Source organism: Podarcis tiliguerta, assembly GCF_965153285.1.
Source record: "Podarcis tiliguerta genome assembly, chromosome: 1".
NCBI lineage: Eukaryota > Metazoa > Chordata > Lepidosauria > Squamata > Lacertidae > Podarcis > Podarcis tiliguerta.
Genome location: NC_139534.1, coordinates 115,204,632 through 115,219,129, shown reverse-complemented (window position 1 = coordinate 115,219,129; position 14,498 = coordinate 115,204,632). Strand labels below are relative to the sequence as shown.

Genomic DNA, 14,498 nt, shown 5'->3' with positions numbered 1-14,498 from the left:
CATTGTCATAAAGTTGAGTGGTGACCACCCACAAACTTTCTTTACCTGCCTAGTATCTGTAGAATCCAAGTCTAACACAGCAGAAAAGCCAGAGAAGTCTTCTTCTTCTTTATTACCAGTTTGTCTTATGCAGGAATCAGAGGTAGTAGAAGGCCACTTTTCAACAGCCAAATTACTTTGGTCATACATTGTAACAAGGCTATTATAGACTACAATCCCATGCATAGGTACTCATGAATAGGTCCCGCTGAATCAATGGAACTCAGTCGCACACAAGTGACAGCAGGACCAAATCCATAATCTTAAATTGCTCCTCAAAATACAACACAAAGCACAACCTGGCCAATGTTTTCATTTTAAAACAAACAAACCATGAAACATTTAAACCACAAGCATTGAGGACCTAGATCCCTGATTACAATAATAAGCAAATGACGAGCACAGTTTTACATGCTTTCAAACTGAAACCAGCATTTGCTACGAGAAGAGAAATGGCCTTACCATGCAATGCATCAGGAGGAGAAAATCACCGAGCATGCTGCAGAGATTAAGCTCAGCATGGCATCCAGATTCCTTTTGGAATGCGTGAAGATTGTCCAACCCATCCTTCCCAGCCAAGCGGACAAGTTTTCTCTAGGCTTGAATTCTTCACCAGGAGTCAGAGCTTTCAAGTGCATTGTACTTTCTTCATTGAGAGGTATGTTTCCTCCAGTTACGTTTCAGCTCTGCAATGCCATTTCCAATCAGCCTGGAGAGGTTCTTCATTCCGAGATCTGTGCTGTCATCAGAGATTCCAAAGGAAAGGGAGGAGGACAGAGAGAGAGAGAGAGAGAGAGAGAGAGAAGTATTTTAGTGAAGCTCTGGAGTAGCTAACCAAAAAGGAGGAGGGTGCATCTCCTTTACTCCACTGCAACAAAATTTTGCCCATCCCCCCTACAAAGAGGCAATTATTTTCTAATGAACAAACTTTCGCAATTCCCACATAGTGCATATTTTGTAATTGCAGCTCAGCTTTCCACTGCCGACAAATGACTCCCTCTGCTTTTAAAGAAGATTAAAACAAGAAACTCCCCGTTTCTCCTTTCCTAACCTGTGTTAGGTCAAGCGTTAGAAATTCTGCCTTCTCTTTAGAAAGCGGTTGGGATAAGAGAGGCGACAAATTTGCCGGAAAGGGGAAATCCTCCAGCCGAGAGAAAAGGCCGCGGGCTGATTTGCTCGAGTCACTCTGGGGCTGCTTACTCTGAATTCAAAAGAGAGATGAACCAAAGGACTGTGATCCTTAAGAGAGGGAGTGATGGAGAAGTGGGAGGGAATAACCAAGGTGATTGAGATTCTGGAGTCAGATACTTGTTTATTTCCTTGACATCTGGTGGGAGGGCTTTCCAAAGGGTGGGTGCCACTACCAAGAAGGCCCCCTGCCTGGTTCCCTGTAACCTCACTTCTCACAGAGAAAGAACTGCCAGAAAGCCCTCGGAGCTGGACCTCAGTGTCCAGGCTGAAGGATGGGGTTGGAAACGCATACATTTCAGGCATACGTCTTCTTATCATTGCTTGTTCCTTTCACTTGAAGATGCTGGAAATTTAACATGGGGCCCTGGCCTACTAACTCACTGCCACAGATCACAGCACTGGTGCCTTGCCTCTGCCTGCTGTTGCTGCGCACCAACTCAGAAGAGCCCAGATCTCTTTCAAACCTACTGGAAAGCTCAGACACAAATTAAGCCTATGTAGTTATGCTAAAAGCAGTGCTGCCTGATCGGCGCTGACAAGTGACAGGTTCCTCTCACTGGCAGTTTCTCCATTTGTGGAATGCCCTCCCTATTATTTTATTTGTTTGTTTGTTAAATTCATGGGGAAAAGGCTATCAGTCTCTTGATATTATGTCTCTTGATATCAGTTGCTGCGAATCACAAGCAGGGAAAGTACATTGACATGCTGCTTGCAAGTTTATGTTCACGTATCTAGTAATATGCATTCATTAAGTTGCAAATGAAGTCAACGGCAATGTGAATGTGAGGCTCCTGCTCAGGTAAAACAGTTAAATAATTTGGAAGGCAGTTAAAATAATTTGGATTAAAATTTAGCCAAATTACATGGTTTGGCTCATCTGCCACCACTGCATTGCAGCCAATGGAAGTTTACTTTCCAAATTCAGAAAGCCGCATTCAAAGCCCAACCACTGCAAGTATTTCAAGAGGAGTTTGCCGTATTTCTCTTAGACATGAGCCGGGTTCCATGGAACTGTCTTAAATCATACCATTGGTTTAGTATTGTTAACTTTGATGGACAGTGACTCTCCAGAAGCTCAGGCTCTTCAGTGCCCAGTAGCTAGGGATGAATGCCATCGATCCATTTCTGGAGCTAGTCACTGTCACATGCATTCATAAGTGACTTCGCTGCTATTTCCACATTAAAATGCAAAAAAATAACAATAATACAGAAAAAAAAACTGCTGGAAAAAATCACATTTAAACATGTGCTTTCTCACAAAATGACAATTTCTAAACATAGTTTATTTCTAATATTTTCATATTTCATATTCTAATATTTTTTCTTGAGAGTCCCATGGACTGCAAGAAGATCAAACTTATCCATTAAAGAAATCAGCCCTGAGTTCTCAATGGAAGGCCAGATCCTGAAGCTGAGGCTCCAATACTTTGGCCACCTCATGAGAACAGAAGACTCCCTGGAAAAGATCCTGATGTTGGGAAAGATGGAGGGCACAAGGAGAAGGGGACAACGGACCTTGAGCTTGTTTGGAGGTTCTAGCAGGGGAGCGCAGCTATCGTATACCCTTGACCGAAGAACGGTACACTCCTTCTATCTGGGATGGTCGTCCTCTTCCACCGAGCACGCAGCTTCGGGAGGGACGCACATGGAGTGGTGAGGGAGGAAGGGGACACCCGCCTAGCCAGCCAGATCAGCCAAATCAACCTTGGCGATCAATGGGGTGACAGATGCCACAGCCAGAAAATCCAAAACTATGGTTATGAAGCAATGAGAGTGCTTAAATGATTATTTACAAAAATCTGGTTGTGTTTAGAATAATCTTGTGCGTAATATAAAAAATACAAAGTGAGACATTAAGGAAATCCAAAGGGAAAATATGAAGAACAGAGGTTCTGAAGAACGGATTATTAAAAATGCGTGAGGTAAACGGTGGAAGTCATTTTTTTTCTTTTTTTTCTTTTTTCTTTTTTTTCTCTTTTCTTTCAAAAGAAACAATTTATTTAAAGTAGATAAGGACAAGATGAAATTATACAATTGAATGTAAATATAGATTGGAAATGGCTATGTATTGTGAGTGCTTATCTACCTTTAAAAAATTTCCATATATGATCTTTTCTTTTACTTTTTTATTCCTTCTTTGTTCCCTTTTTCTTTAATCTGATATCTTACATTTCATTTCACTGTGTTATCACGAATAGCATTTTATAGAGGTATAAATAACTGTAAATATGAAAAGAGACAAAATATTCTCTAATTCTTTTTCCTTGGATAGATGTATTTTCTTTTTCTTTTGTATTTTCTTTTGTTGTGAATATGTATGTATTTTAACTTGTACTGAATAAAAAATTATTAAAGTAAAAAAAAACAATACAAAGCCCCCCCCCCCAAAAAAGGAGAAGGGGACGACAGAGGACAAGATGGTTGGACAGTGTTCTCGAAGCTACCAGCATGAGTTTGACCAAACTGCGGGAGGCAGTGGAAGACAGGAGTGCCTGGCGTGCTCTGGTCCATGGGGTCGCAAAGAGTCGGACACGACTAAGTGACTAAACAACAACAACATTTTCATCCAACTCTACAATTCTATGATTCTATGATTATCTGAAACAGGGGTGGGTCACAGGATCTGAGTGGTAGGCCAGATTCTTACCTCCACATTCCTACCCCTCAGGCCAAGTTTGACACCTGATGTCACAATGACATCACGTGACCCATTTTTGCCTTTGCAGGGTGGGGAGAAAGTGTGCCGTTCTTTCCACACTCCAGCAATAAGCTGATTGTCAGCACTGGGGAAACTGTGCACACTTTTCCCAAGTGCTGACAAACAGCTGATTGTCGCTGCCAGAGAAGTATTGTGAAAGGGGCTTTGCAGGGAGTGCTGATCAGTAAAGCCTTTTTAACCCAAGACCTGCTTTTACTTGCCCAACAGCTGGCACTATATATGAATCTCCCAATACTGGTTTTTCCCAATGTCTTCATTTTCCTAATCTTAAATTTAGTTCTCCACATTTCTGCGGCATTTGCAAGAAGAAGAAAATCCTCATGAAGATTCATCCGCATTTAAGTGCAAAATTCTCCTGATAAACACATTATTGTATGTACCTTTAACTAATAATTAACTAACACATTTCTGCAAGAAATTTTCCATGATATAATGCATTTTTGTATATTGCTTTCACTAACATATGTTGTATTCTGCACACCCCCCCAATATATACATTTGGTACATATTGTTTGACTGGAGAACTGCATTGCAAAATTCTCAGAAGTATGAATTCCAAAGGATAGCGACGTTTCACTTTGCGTGTTGTTTCAAGAAGCGTTAATTAGGAATTGCCCCATTAAAACGCAAACAAAAACTAATTTCGCCTCCATCTCTACTCCCCCATCAGTCACCTCAAAGTAAGGTTAACTGCAACAAAACTCTACACCACACCCATGAGAACATCACCAAAATTTCACATACACACACATGCATATGCACAAATGATAATATTCATATGCAATTTATTTTTTATAGAAAAAGCTGTAGTCAGAGTGCTGATTGCTGTTAGGAGACCCCTGTTTCCTGCCCAGAGCTACAATTCTCATAGTGGTTGTCAATTCGTCTTCCTCACAGAGAACTCTAGGAACTGTAACTTTCTGAAGGGACTAGTGGTCTGCATAGCAGTGAAAATCAGCTAATTATTTGGTCTTATGAAGTGCCATGCATGGGTCAACTCACCTCAAAAACATAGAGTCAGAAAAGATCTAGAACCAAAGTGACCAAGGGGATGGAATTGCAGTGTTTGGGACTTAAGAGGTGACATGATAGAAGTTTATAAAAATTATGCGTGGCATGAAATAAAGTAGACGGAGGAAAACTTCTCTCCCTCCCTCACAACACCAGAATTCACAGACACCCAATGAACCTGAAAATTAGAAGATTCAGGACAGATAAATTATTTCTTTGCACAGTGCATAGTTAAACTATGGAACCAACTCCCACAGGAAGAAATGGTGGCCACCAATTTAGATGGCTTTCAAGGAGGATTAATTCATGGAGGAGAGGGCTATTGATGGCTCCTTTTCATGATGGCTATTCTCTGCTTCTAGATACCAGTTGCTGGAAACCACAGGAAAGGAGATCACTCTTGTGCTCAAATTCTGCTCATAGGTTTCCCCCAGACATCTGATTGGCCCTAGTGAGAACAGGATGCTGGACTTGATGGCTTGATCCAGCAGGCTCTTCTTATGGTCTTACATCTTTACAAGCATCAATGATCAACTGATAACAAGATAACTACATGAAGACATAGCTTTTCTTGGAAAGGCCTTCTCAGGAGAAACGACAGCTGCCAGTCAGCATCCCTCAAGAAGAACAAAGAAGAATTTGCCTCCATTCCTGGAATTTCCGCCTCCCTCTTGGAGAACCATCAGAACGTCCGCATCATTTCACAACTCTGTGAATGGGTCAGCAAAATGTGTGTGAGGGGTTTAGTCGTGGGCTAAGGCCTGGGCAGCATTAGTCTTAGATAGGCCTGGGCAGAGGTGGGGCAGCAGAGTACACTTGCTCCAGGCCTCAGAGGGGTGCTGCTGGACTTACACAATCATGACAAGAATGCCCCGGGCCTCCTAGCCGACTGGGGACTCTTACCCTGGTCTCAGATAAGCTCTGTATGGGCCGGGCCTGGGCCTGGGGCCGGAAAGTGTGAAAAGAACACACACGACTATGTTTTACAGTCACAGAGTAAGAGAATTGTAGAGTTGGAAGGGACTGTGTGGATCATTTAGTTCAACGCTCTGCAATGCAGAAATATGCAGCTGTCATACATGAAGGCTGGCAATGCTATTTTTCTAGAAAAAGAAGTGCCAGAACCCACCATGAATGCCTCCCCTGTTGTTTTATAATGAAAATGGCGCCCACCTGAGAGGTGCCAGAACTGAGTTCTGGTGAGTTCCGGCTGGAAAAAAGCTCTGGGAGCAAGGGGTGTAGGTTGGAAGTGATAGACAAGCTAGCTCTCATGAAAACTTGACTACCATTGTTCAACTTCTCATTCAAATTCTCATGCCAGAAGGTGACATGGCACACAGTTTAGAAGCCATGTTTTTGGAATGCTCTAGTATAACTCAGTCTCGGCTTTGAAGAAAAATGGTTTCAGGAAGTTGGCGAGATTAGACTCCATCAGTCAATATCAGTGTACACCTGAAAACATGAAGGGAAAAGAAGTACACCCTCAGCATTTAGAGATAGTGGCTGAAACTGCCACACAGTCTTCAAGTCTCCAGTGCTCAACTATGTATAAAGATAAAGGACCCCTGACCATTAGGTCCAGTTGTGACCGACTCTGGGGTTGTGGCACTCATCTCGCTTTATTGGCCGAGGGAGCCGGCATACAGCTTCCGGGTCATGTGGCCAGCATGACTAAGCCGCTTCTGGCGAACCAGAGCAGTGTGCGGAAACACCGTTTACCTTCCCGCCGGAGCGGTACCTATTTATCTACTTGCACTTTGATGTGCTTTCAAACTGCTAGGTTGGCAGGAGCAACTATGTATAGCATAACACTAAAACTAGAAAAAAGCAGTTCAGTGCAAAATATTTTACTGCAACTGAGTCAACATGGAAAAGAAATGAAAAATTAAAAAAAAGCAGAACACTTATCATCTGAGTTAAGCAGCTGTGTTTAAATTATACTTACTGTTCAATACCTAATTATTTCATGAAGCTGCGGATCAAGCCGGGCAAGGAAGTATCACATACCTCTGCACATACCAACCACAGCCAGAGTTTGCTGACCTAAGTTACACTCCTAATAGTCAATTTCTGCAGTGTTTCAGTGCGCTATTCATACTGCTTCCCTTGGCCGAATCTACTTCTGCTCCAGCAATGCTCCCTCAGGGGTGATCTGGAACAGCGAATGGCCATTAAAGGCTGCATGTGGATAGCAGAGGCATAATTTGATTGCAGAAATTCTGCATCCTATTTGCGCGCAGAGAAATTGTGCTGGGGATAAGGGCTTTCCGCCAAACTTCTCCAGAGAGAGGAGGAATTCTCCAACAGCTTCTCAGGGATGGGGTTCATCATCGGTATAGTAGCAGTTACAAAGCTTCTTCCTTTTTCCCTAAGTTGGTGGGTTTCCTAAGGTTGACGTAGAAGCAGCAACTGTGCTGGCAGCCTGGCCATCATTTAAAGTCCTCCACTGTGTCTTGGATCTCTCCCTGTTCTAAGGCAACTGTCACCAAAAGGGGGAAAAGAAGTGAAGAATATTTTGGGGGGAGGGGGGAATTTGCAAAGCGGCCTCCTTTTTTCCAGGTGAGGGGTTGGTAAGAGAAAAGAGGAAATCTCAGACTTTTTCCTCAGAAAAACACCTTCTGGGAAATTTAAGATAAGCTTAGGTGCCAGACCTGGGAATGGCTTCACAGAATTTGGTGAGCTGATGAGGGTGAAATTAGATTGTGGTGCAAATAAATAAATAAATAAATAAATAAAGTGCATGAGGATCTCCTTTTTTTAAAGAAAAATAAGTTCAAAGCAGCTGCTAGGAACCTGAATAAGAACAGGTCCAAGATGCTGGGGAAAGAACAGTCAAGACTTCTCCCTTGCTGTTTTCCTTATCTAAATCACCCCTTTCATGAGGGAGACAAGAGAAGGACCGGTATGTTATCTCTCTGTTTGTTGTAATAGGGATACTGACAGTTTTTAAGGGCATTCCTTAGTTTGGAGAAATGATGCAAGTGACCCCTCTTATTCTCTAGTACGATATCCCCACATATCCCCATTTCCCTCACTTATAAAGCTGTTTTTAACTTCTTTTATTCTTGTTATTTTTTAAAAGAGTGGGTGATCTTCATCGTATATTTCCAATCTCATCTAGTAGTACCCATAGAACATTTCTTCAAGGGATCAGATGTGCTTGAGTAAAGCCTGCCTTGAGTCCCTCAACTTGCCTGCATGGGCAATAAGGATAAAAGCAGGGCCTTATTCCCCTGTAGATGGCAAAACAAAGGGATTCCCCCTATGATTACACAGCTACCTTGGCAGGGAATAAAGTTAGCCATTCCTTTCACAAGCATTCCAAGAGGTTCACTGGTGTGAGCATGCTTTTTGATGCAGCCTCCTCTAATAGTGGCTCCCCTCTCTCCATCATGCACCTACTTACGAGATCCCAAGGGAAGCAGATGCATTGCGCCATCAGCAACATGGGGCTGCATCGGCAGTGTGAGCCCCACGCAACCCAATGCGATCCATCAGCAAAGTGAACATTGCAGAGGACACTGGGGCAGAGCCCTCAGACCATGTGCTGGCGCAAGGGGCTTCTGAGCTAAGAGGTGTGCCTCCGCCTTCCCTGCTATGTTGCAAAGGTTCCTGCGGTGCATATTTCATCTCTCATGCTTCAGGCAAACACCCACCACCACCCCTGAAGCAATGCTGAAACTAAGAGGGTGCCTAAGCAGCCTTTGCAACATTGCTGAAGTTGACTCTCGGATTTTCTGCAACGGCCTCTCACAGGCAACAAAACGTCTCACCCCATCAGTCAAATGCAAAAACGTAATAGATGTTGTAATCCTCAACCACTGTCTCTCTTCCTATTCTTATGCATCCTTGTTTTGAGTACAGGGCTCCCATGTGCTTTCGCCTCTCCTAATAGCACCACATACTGAGAGTTGTACATGGGGGGGAGGGGGGCTGTGTGTAGGAAAAGGTCTGAATCAGGCCCATAGCATGGGACCAAATTATATTATTCTCATTCCCGTTGCTTCTTTTCTAAGTAGATTTTGTTTTTAATCTTATGAAGGAGACGTGTCAGTCTGCAGAAGTAATAAGGATGAATTTGCAGAATTTCCATTCCGAACATCATATAAGAATCAGATTATCTCTGAATACGATGCAGTGATGTATTTGCACATCCTCTGTTTGTTGTCGAAGCTCATTGGGGAGATGATCATCTTCCTGTACAACCATGTAATAAGACAGGACATGCAATGTGCGAATTCACTGAATCTCAAGAGTGATCATCTGCCTGAAATCCTTTTCACCCTAAGCAGATTTGTACTTCGAAAAAGAGAGAAAACTCTCCAGTAAGTTACCCAAATTAACAGTTGTAACTGCTGCATAAATACACACACATTATTATTGTTCTTTAACTTAGTGCAAATGCCCAAAAGGCACGCAGAGAGAGAGAGAGAGAGAGAGAGAGAGAGAGAGAGAGAGAGAGAGAATTGCATCAGGTTACTGGAGGAGAAAACAGCTATCCTCTCAATTAGTCTTATTAAAGTTCAGTTAAGCTCCCCATTATTGGCTTAAAATCATGAACAGGAAAATAACTTCTCTTCAAGTTTCTATGCACTGAAAATTGGGGATATATTCTTTCACTGGATTAGCTTCTGGGAAAGTATACATATGTGTGTGTGTGTGTTTATGTCTCTCTCTCTCTGTGTGTGTATACATTTCAAATAATGCAACCGAAAAAATCAAAACATGTTGCAAGGCTGAGACTTTAATACTAATGCTCTGGCTGTCAGTTTTGTGCTCTGTTCCGTTTTACTGTGCTGAATAGTATTATCCAGGCTTCCAAAGTTTATTGAAATGATTTGGTTGAGTACTAGATGTGAAGGGACGGAAAATGGAATTTAGGAAATCGCTTTTCAAAAATGCTTTTAAGGAATCTGTGCTCATGAAGAGCATGAAAGGACTTAATCTTTCTGAAGCACTGTTCTCTGCATCTGTTTTCATCTTCAACAAACTTTCTTGACTGATTCTTTTTTTCCCCTTTTTGAAATGTCTTAATTTGATGCAAGACATTTGGAAATTAGCAGAATAGTGATACTAAGGTTGCAGTCCCAAGCACACTCGGCATGATGCTGAGCACAATGGGACTTAGCATGCCTAGGATTCCGGCATACTTTTTTGAAAGTAAGTAGCAGCAATACTGCTAGGATTTACTTCTAGGTAAATGTGACTAGAATCAAACATGTGAGGTCATGGTCAGGAAACTTCCATGGGACTAAACATGCTCCACTGACTGGTTTGTGGAATAGTTTACTCAGAATCCCAGCTGATGTCTATTAGGAAATAAACCATGCCAAAGCAATCATGTTCCTACAGTACATCCAGATTGCTGCTTTCATAATTGAGAAATATGACATGACATGATGCGACTCTTGTTTGCTTGCCTATATCCCTATATTCCACAGTTAATCAGCTACTAAGTTCATATTAAATTCTTCCTATTTTAACATCTCACTTCCTTTCCTCTGCTGATCATGAGGTGGCTTTTTAACGTGAGCCCTCCATGAAATGGGGTGCTAAATGGCTTATGCAGAAACGATAACAGCTTTGCCTGCTGTTAATTAAGCATACAGCTATTCATATATTTTAGTTGTAATTTTTCTGTGTCAGCATGCTTGTGTGCAGATCGCATAACTAAAATGCAAACCAGTATTCGAATTAATTACTTTCCACAATCAACTATACTTTCTCCCTTGTGGTATCGCCATAAAATTAAAAATTTTGCTCAACACTGCCTCTGGGTTATTTTCCTGAAAGGCTACCCTAAAGATTCATCTTACACCTTTAAGATTCATATTGAAAACCATGAAAGTGCAACTAAAAAACTGAGGTTGCTGTTTTAATTTGTGTGGCATTGATGTGTATATATATATATATATGCGCACAAAAGTAATTTTCAATTTTTCTTAACAAAAGAACCAATGATCGCCTGTCATTGCAAATAGCGTTCCCTATTAAGGCATTATTAGCACATCCCTCACTCATGCAGCAGTTCTGTAACTGAGCCAAGTTGAATAGCCCAGATTAACCATAAACCCATTAAGAATCTTCATGTTGATCCAGAGACTACATTCAGCTTATCAGCATTTAAAATGCCACCAAAGAGAAACCTAGATAATTGGGGGGGGGGGGGGGGGAATCCTGGTGAAACAAGAACTTGATGGTTGCAAAAAGCAAAGATTGAGAAAACGAACTGGAAGGATGTGCTTGAGCAATCACACAGCCTGTCCCCATGCATGTTTATTTGGAAGTAAGTCCCACTGACTTCACTGGGGCTTACCCCCCACATCACTGTGCAATAAGGATCCATTCAAAATTTGCCAGGATACTTGTAGATACAGGACCTCCTATTAAGATAAGGTCCACCTTTGTAACATGTTTGCTGGGCAGCCATGCCCAAGTTCTCAGAATGGAAACAGCTAAAATCTATTAATGAAAAACGTGCAACTCGGGCATGAATAATCTGTCTTGCAAGTCTTGCCAAGATAGCACTGTGCAGCTAAAAACTAGCGTCACACAATTTCCTCCGAAACAACAACTGCCCCCTACTCAAACCCCCATTCAGTTTGTTTGTTTTTTTTAAAGAAGAAGAAGAAAAAGGTTCTTAAGACTCACATATTCCACTTGGAAGAGATGTTAAAAGTTTAAGCCATCATCTTTTGCAGTGCTGCTCATCCTGTCCAGAGAATCAGCCCTTCACATTTATCTTACGTAGAAAGGAAATAATGACATTCTCTCCAGCTCTTATCCTCCTTAGTAAGTGACAGCTCTTTACGGACGCCGGCAGCCTTGCTGAAGTATTATTGTAATCCATCCGAGCTTCCCAAGATTGCTCAGGAGATTGAGTCTGAAATATACATCATCTTTAGTTTCGCAAGCTGCTCAGTGCTTTCCCCCTGCCGTGTGCCTTCCCCTCCTGGATGCCTGGATATCTCAAACTGGATGTAGCACAGGCTTGGCTATTTATACAGCGTTCTGCACTGCCTGCTTGGAACACAGAAGGAGGAGAGCAAATGAAACTGAACTCTTCGGAGATGAAAAATGCTCTCACATGCCCGGGCATTTCCCATATCAAATGGTATTCATTTTTTTCGAAGTGGAAGGCAGCCCCTGGGTTCAAATAAACCCAAGCAAGCACACAGATATATATATATACACACACAAATGGTTTGGTTGGTTGGAGAAGCAATACGGAATGATACAGAGAAACAAGCAGCAGCTTAGTGAGCATCAGGAAGGGATGGGCATCTTGCGATTGCTTTGAATTTAATGCTCCTCAAGGGGAGTTTGTTTGTTGGTTGTTGTTGTTTAAAAAAGAGACCTCTACAAATACAGCGAAACCTGTCTCATGGAGTGAAAATCTGTTGGCTCAGCCAAGTTCTTCTGGCAAAGTTATACAGCATGTGTATATTTACTTTTGCTGGTTTGCTCGGCATTACGGCCACGGTTCAACAACAACGGGATTAACTCACCAGATGTATCTTTTCTCCCTCCTCGAGAAAGATGAAGAAGAACAGGATCTGGAGGGAAAATATTGCCCTGGTCCTGATTTGCTGAAGTCAATAAGGCCAATGACCAAAGGCAGGAGCACCTTTATTCTGTGATAATAAGGGTCAGACGAAAGGCCAAGATGCCCTGACATGATTCCTGGTAACATTTTGATAGCCAATTCTTCTATCCAGCAGAGACTGCATTTTGCACTGTGCCTAAGGGCAGTGGGCTAGCTTATTTGTTAAGGGGCAGGGGAACACAGCCCTGTCTTCCAAAAGGAGGAAAATGCTCAGGGACCTCAGGAAGAACAACTGAGGGGCTCTCACTGCTGTCTTCTCACTTTCCCCAACATAGGAGTCAACTCCTAGGGGTCAAAGTCCCTTTGCCTCCCTCCCCCAATAAAATATTTGAAGGCCCCCCCCCCCAAAAGTTGATGGACATTGCCATTCAAATGGTGTTGTATGCACTGCATCATGTGATCGATTATGCAGGGCAGGACTTGCCTGCCCCCAATATTTTATTCAAGTTGGCGCCCCTGCCCCCTGAGGCAGGCCACCTCACTCTGCCTAATGGTAGGACTGGCCCTCTGACCTCCTGCTACTGCCACTTCATCACATCAAGAAAGCAACTGGAATCCCATCCCAGCATTTTTAATTTGCCAGTGCAGAGCCACATGCCAGTGTGGTTCATTTGCTCTCCACTGTGCAGGAAGAGAAGAGGACCAGTGTGGTCTGAGGGCTGGACAGGTCGGATTCATACCTTACATGCACATCCGCTTTCTAGCGGTAACATATCCACTATAAATTTAAAGCCAATGTGAAACTCGACTTTCCTTAAGGAACCTTGCGAATTGTATATTCTAGTAGACAGCCCTATCCTCTTTTCAGAACTACAGTTCCCAAGATCCCTTGCCCAGATGGCGCAGGGCATTTAAATTTATAGGATGGACATCAAAATAGGTTACAACAGCAGTACACATAGCTGAAGAAGCCCTTTCTTGGGGTGCATTCCTATATTGTTCAGGACTGTAATGGCTAACATGGGGTGCAAGGAATGACCCAGGAGTGTGGATATCTTTTCTCTAAAGGCATCTCCATAAGGTACATTGGGTAGAAGTCATGTGACTATACAGCCTCAGCTGGTCATAGACTGATAGACTGGAGAAGACCAGAAAAAGCTCAAATCCCCCATATATGTGGACTAGGAGCACTGAACCACCAGTTCAGAACTATTTGTTAGCTTGAACATGAACCTCGGGAATGTTCTTACCATCTGAAGCACTTCCTGAGCTAGATCGCAGCCAACATAAAAACCGTGTTGCCTTCTTGTTTCAAAAAGGAAAGCTGTTGATTCTTCTGTGCACAATCAACATCTGTCTGCAAGTGCTTGTAAATACACTTTGGGACATTAAATGCCCAGGCACATGCATAGGTGAGATAAGTGTGGTGTATTTGTAGTGTGAGATCACTGCCAATATAACAAAGAGGAAATGCCAGTGTCTGAGTGCCAGTGCCAGTGCCAGTGTGAAGGAGAGATTCTGTTCATTCCTTTCTCAGTCACATGTGTTCCAGGGCTGGGTTGGAAAGAAGGAGAAGGGGGGGGGGGAGAGAAAGAGAAAAGGGAAAAGGTATTCACTTTCATAACTGTATACATAAAAATTGCTTCCTGGATCAGGCCAAGGTTCATCTGGTCAAGTATTCTGTTTCCAGCAGTGGACAGCCAGGTGTCTCTTGAAAGAGCATAAGTAGGGTATGAAAGTAATAGCTGAATTTCGGTGTTAAGCATCTCTGGACATGAATGCATACAATCTTTCTGCAAATGCTACAGGGGATGAGAATTTGTATAATATATTTTTTTAATTTTTCATTTATAACAATCCAATAAAAGTCACATTAATACAATACCAAATTATACTACAATTATTAAAGCCAATTATCCAATGCCAAATCAAACAATTTGCATGACTTCCCGTGCTCTGGATTTCAGGGGGTGTCGTTCTTATTCCATCCAG

At 42.5% G+C, this 14,498-nt stretch overlaps 1 protein-coding gene across 3 annotated transcripts in view; it reads right to left on the bottom strand.

The window, feature by feature from the left end:
* Window positions 1-12,101, bottom strand: part of TUNAR (transmembrane neural differentiation associated intracellular calcium regulator) — a 72,050-nt gene extending 59,949 nt beyond the window's left edge. Inside the window, exons 1-2 of one of the 3 annotated variants that reach the window (XM_083440698.1) lie at window positions 11,612-12,094; window positions 502-778 (exon numbers count right to left, since the gene is read on the bottom strand). In XM_083440698.1, the coding sequence (XP_083296824.1) occupies window positions 502-537 (36 nt within the window). In that variant the 5' untranslated portion in view covers window positions 538-778; window positions 11,612-12,094. Of the gene's footprint in view, window positions 1-501; window positions 779-11,611 lie in introns of all 3 variants that reach the window. The other 2 variants (XM_083440699.1, XM_083440700.1) reach the window with 2 other exon arrangements.
* Between the last annotated feature and the right edge of the window lie 2,397 nt (window positions 12,102-14,498).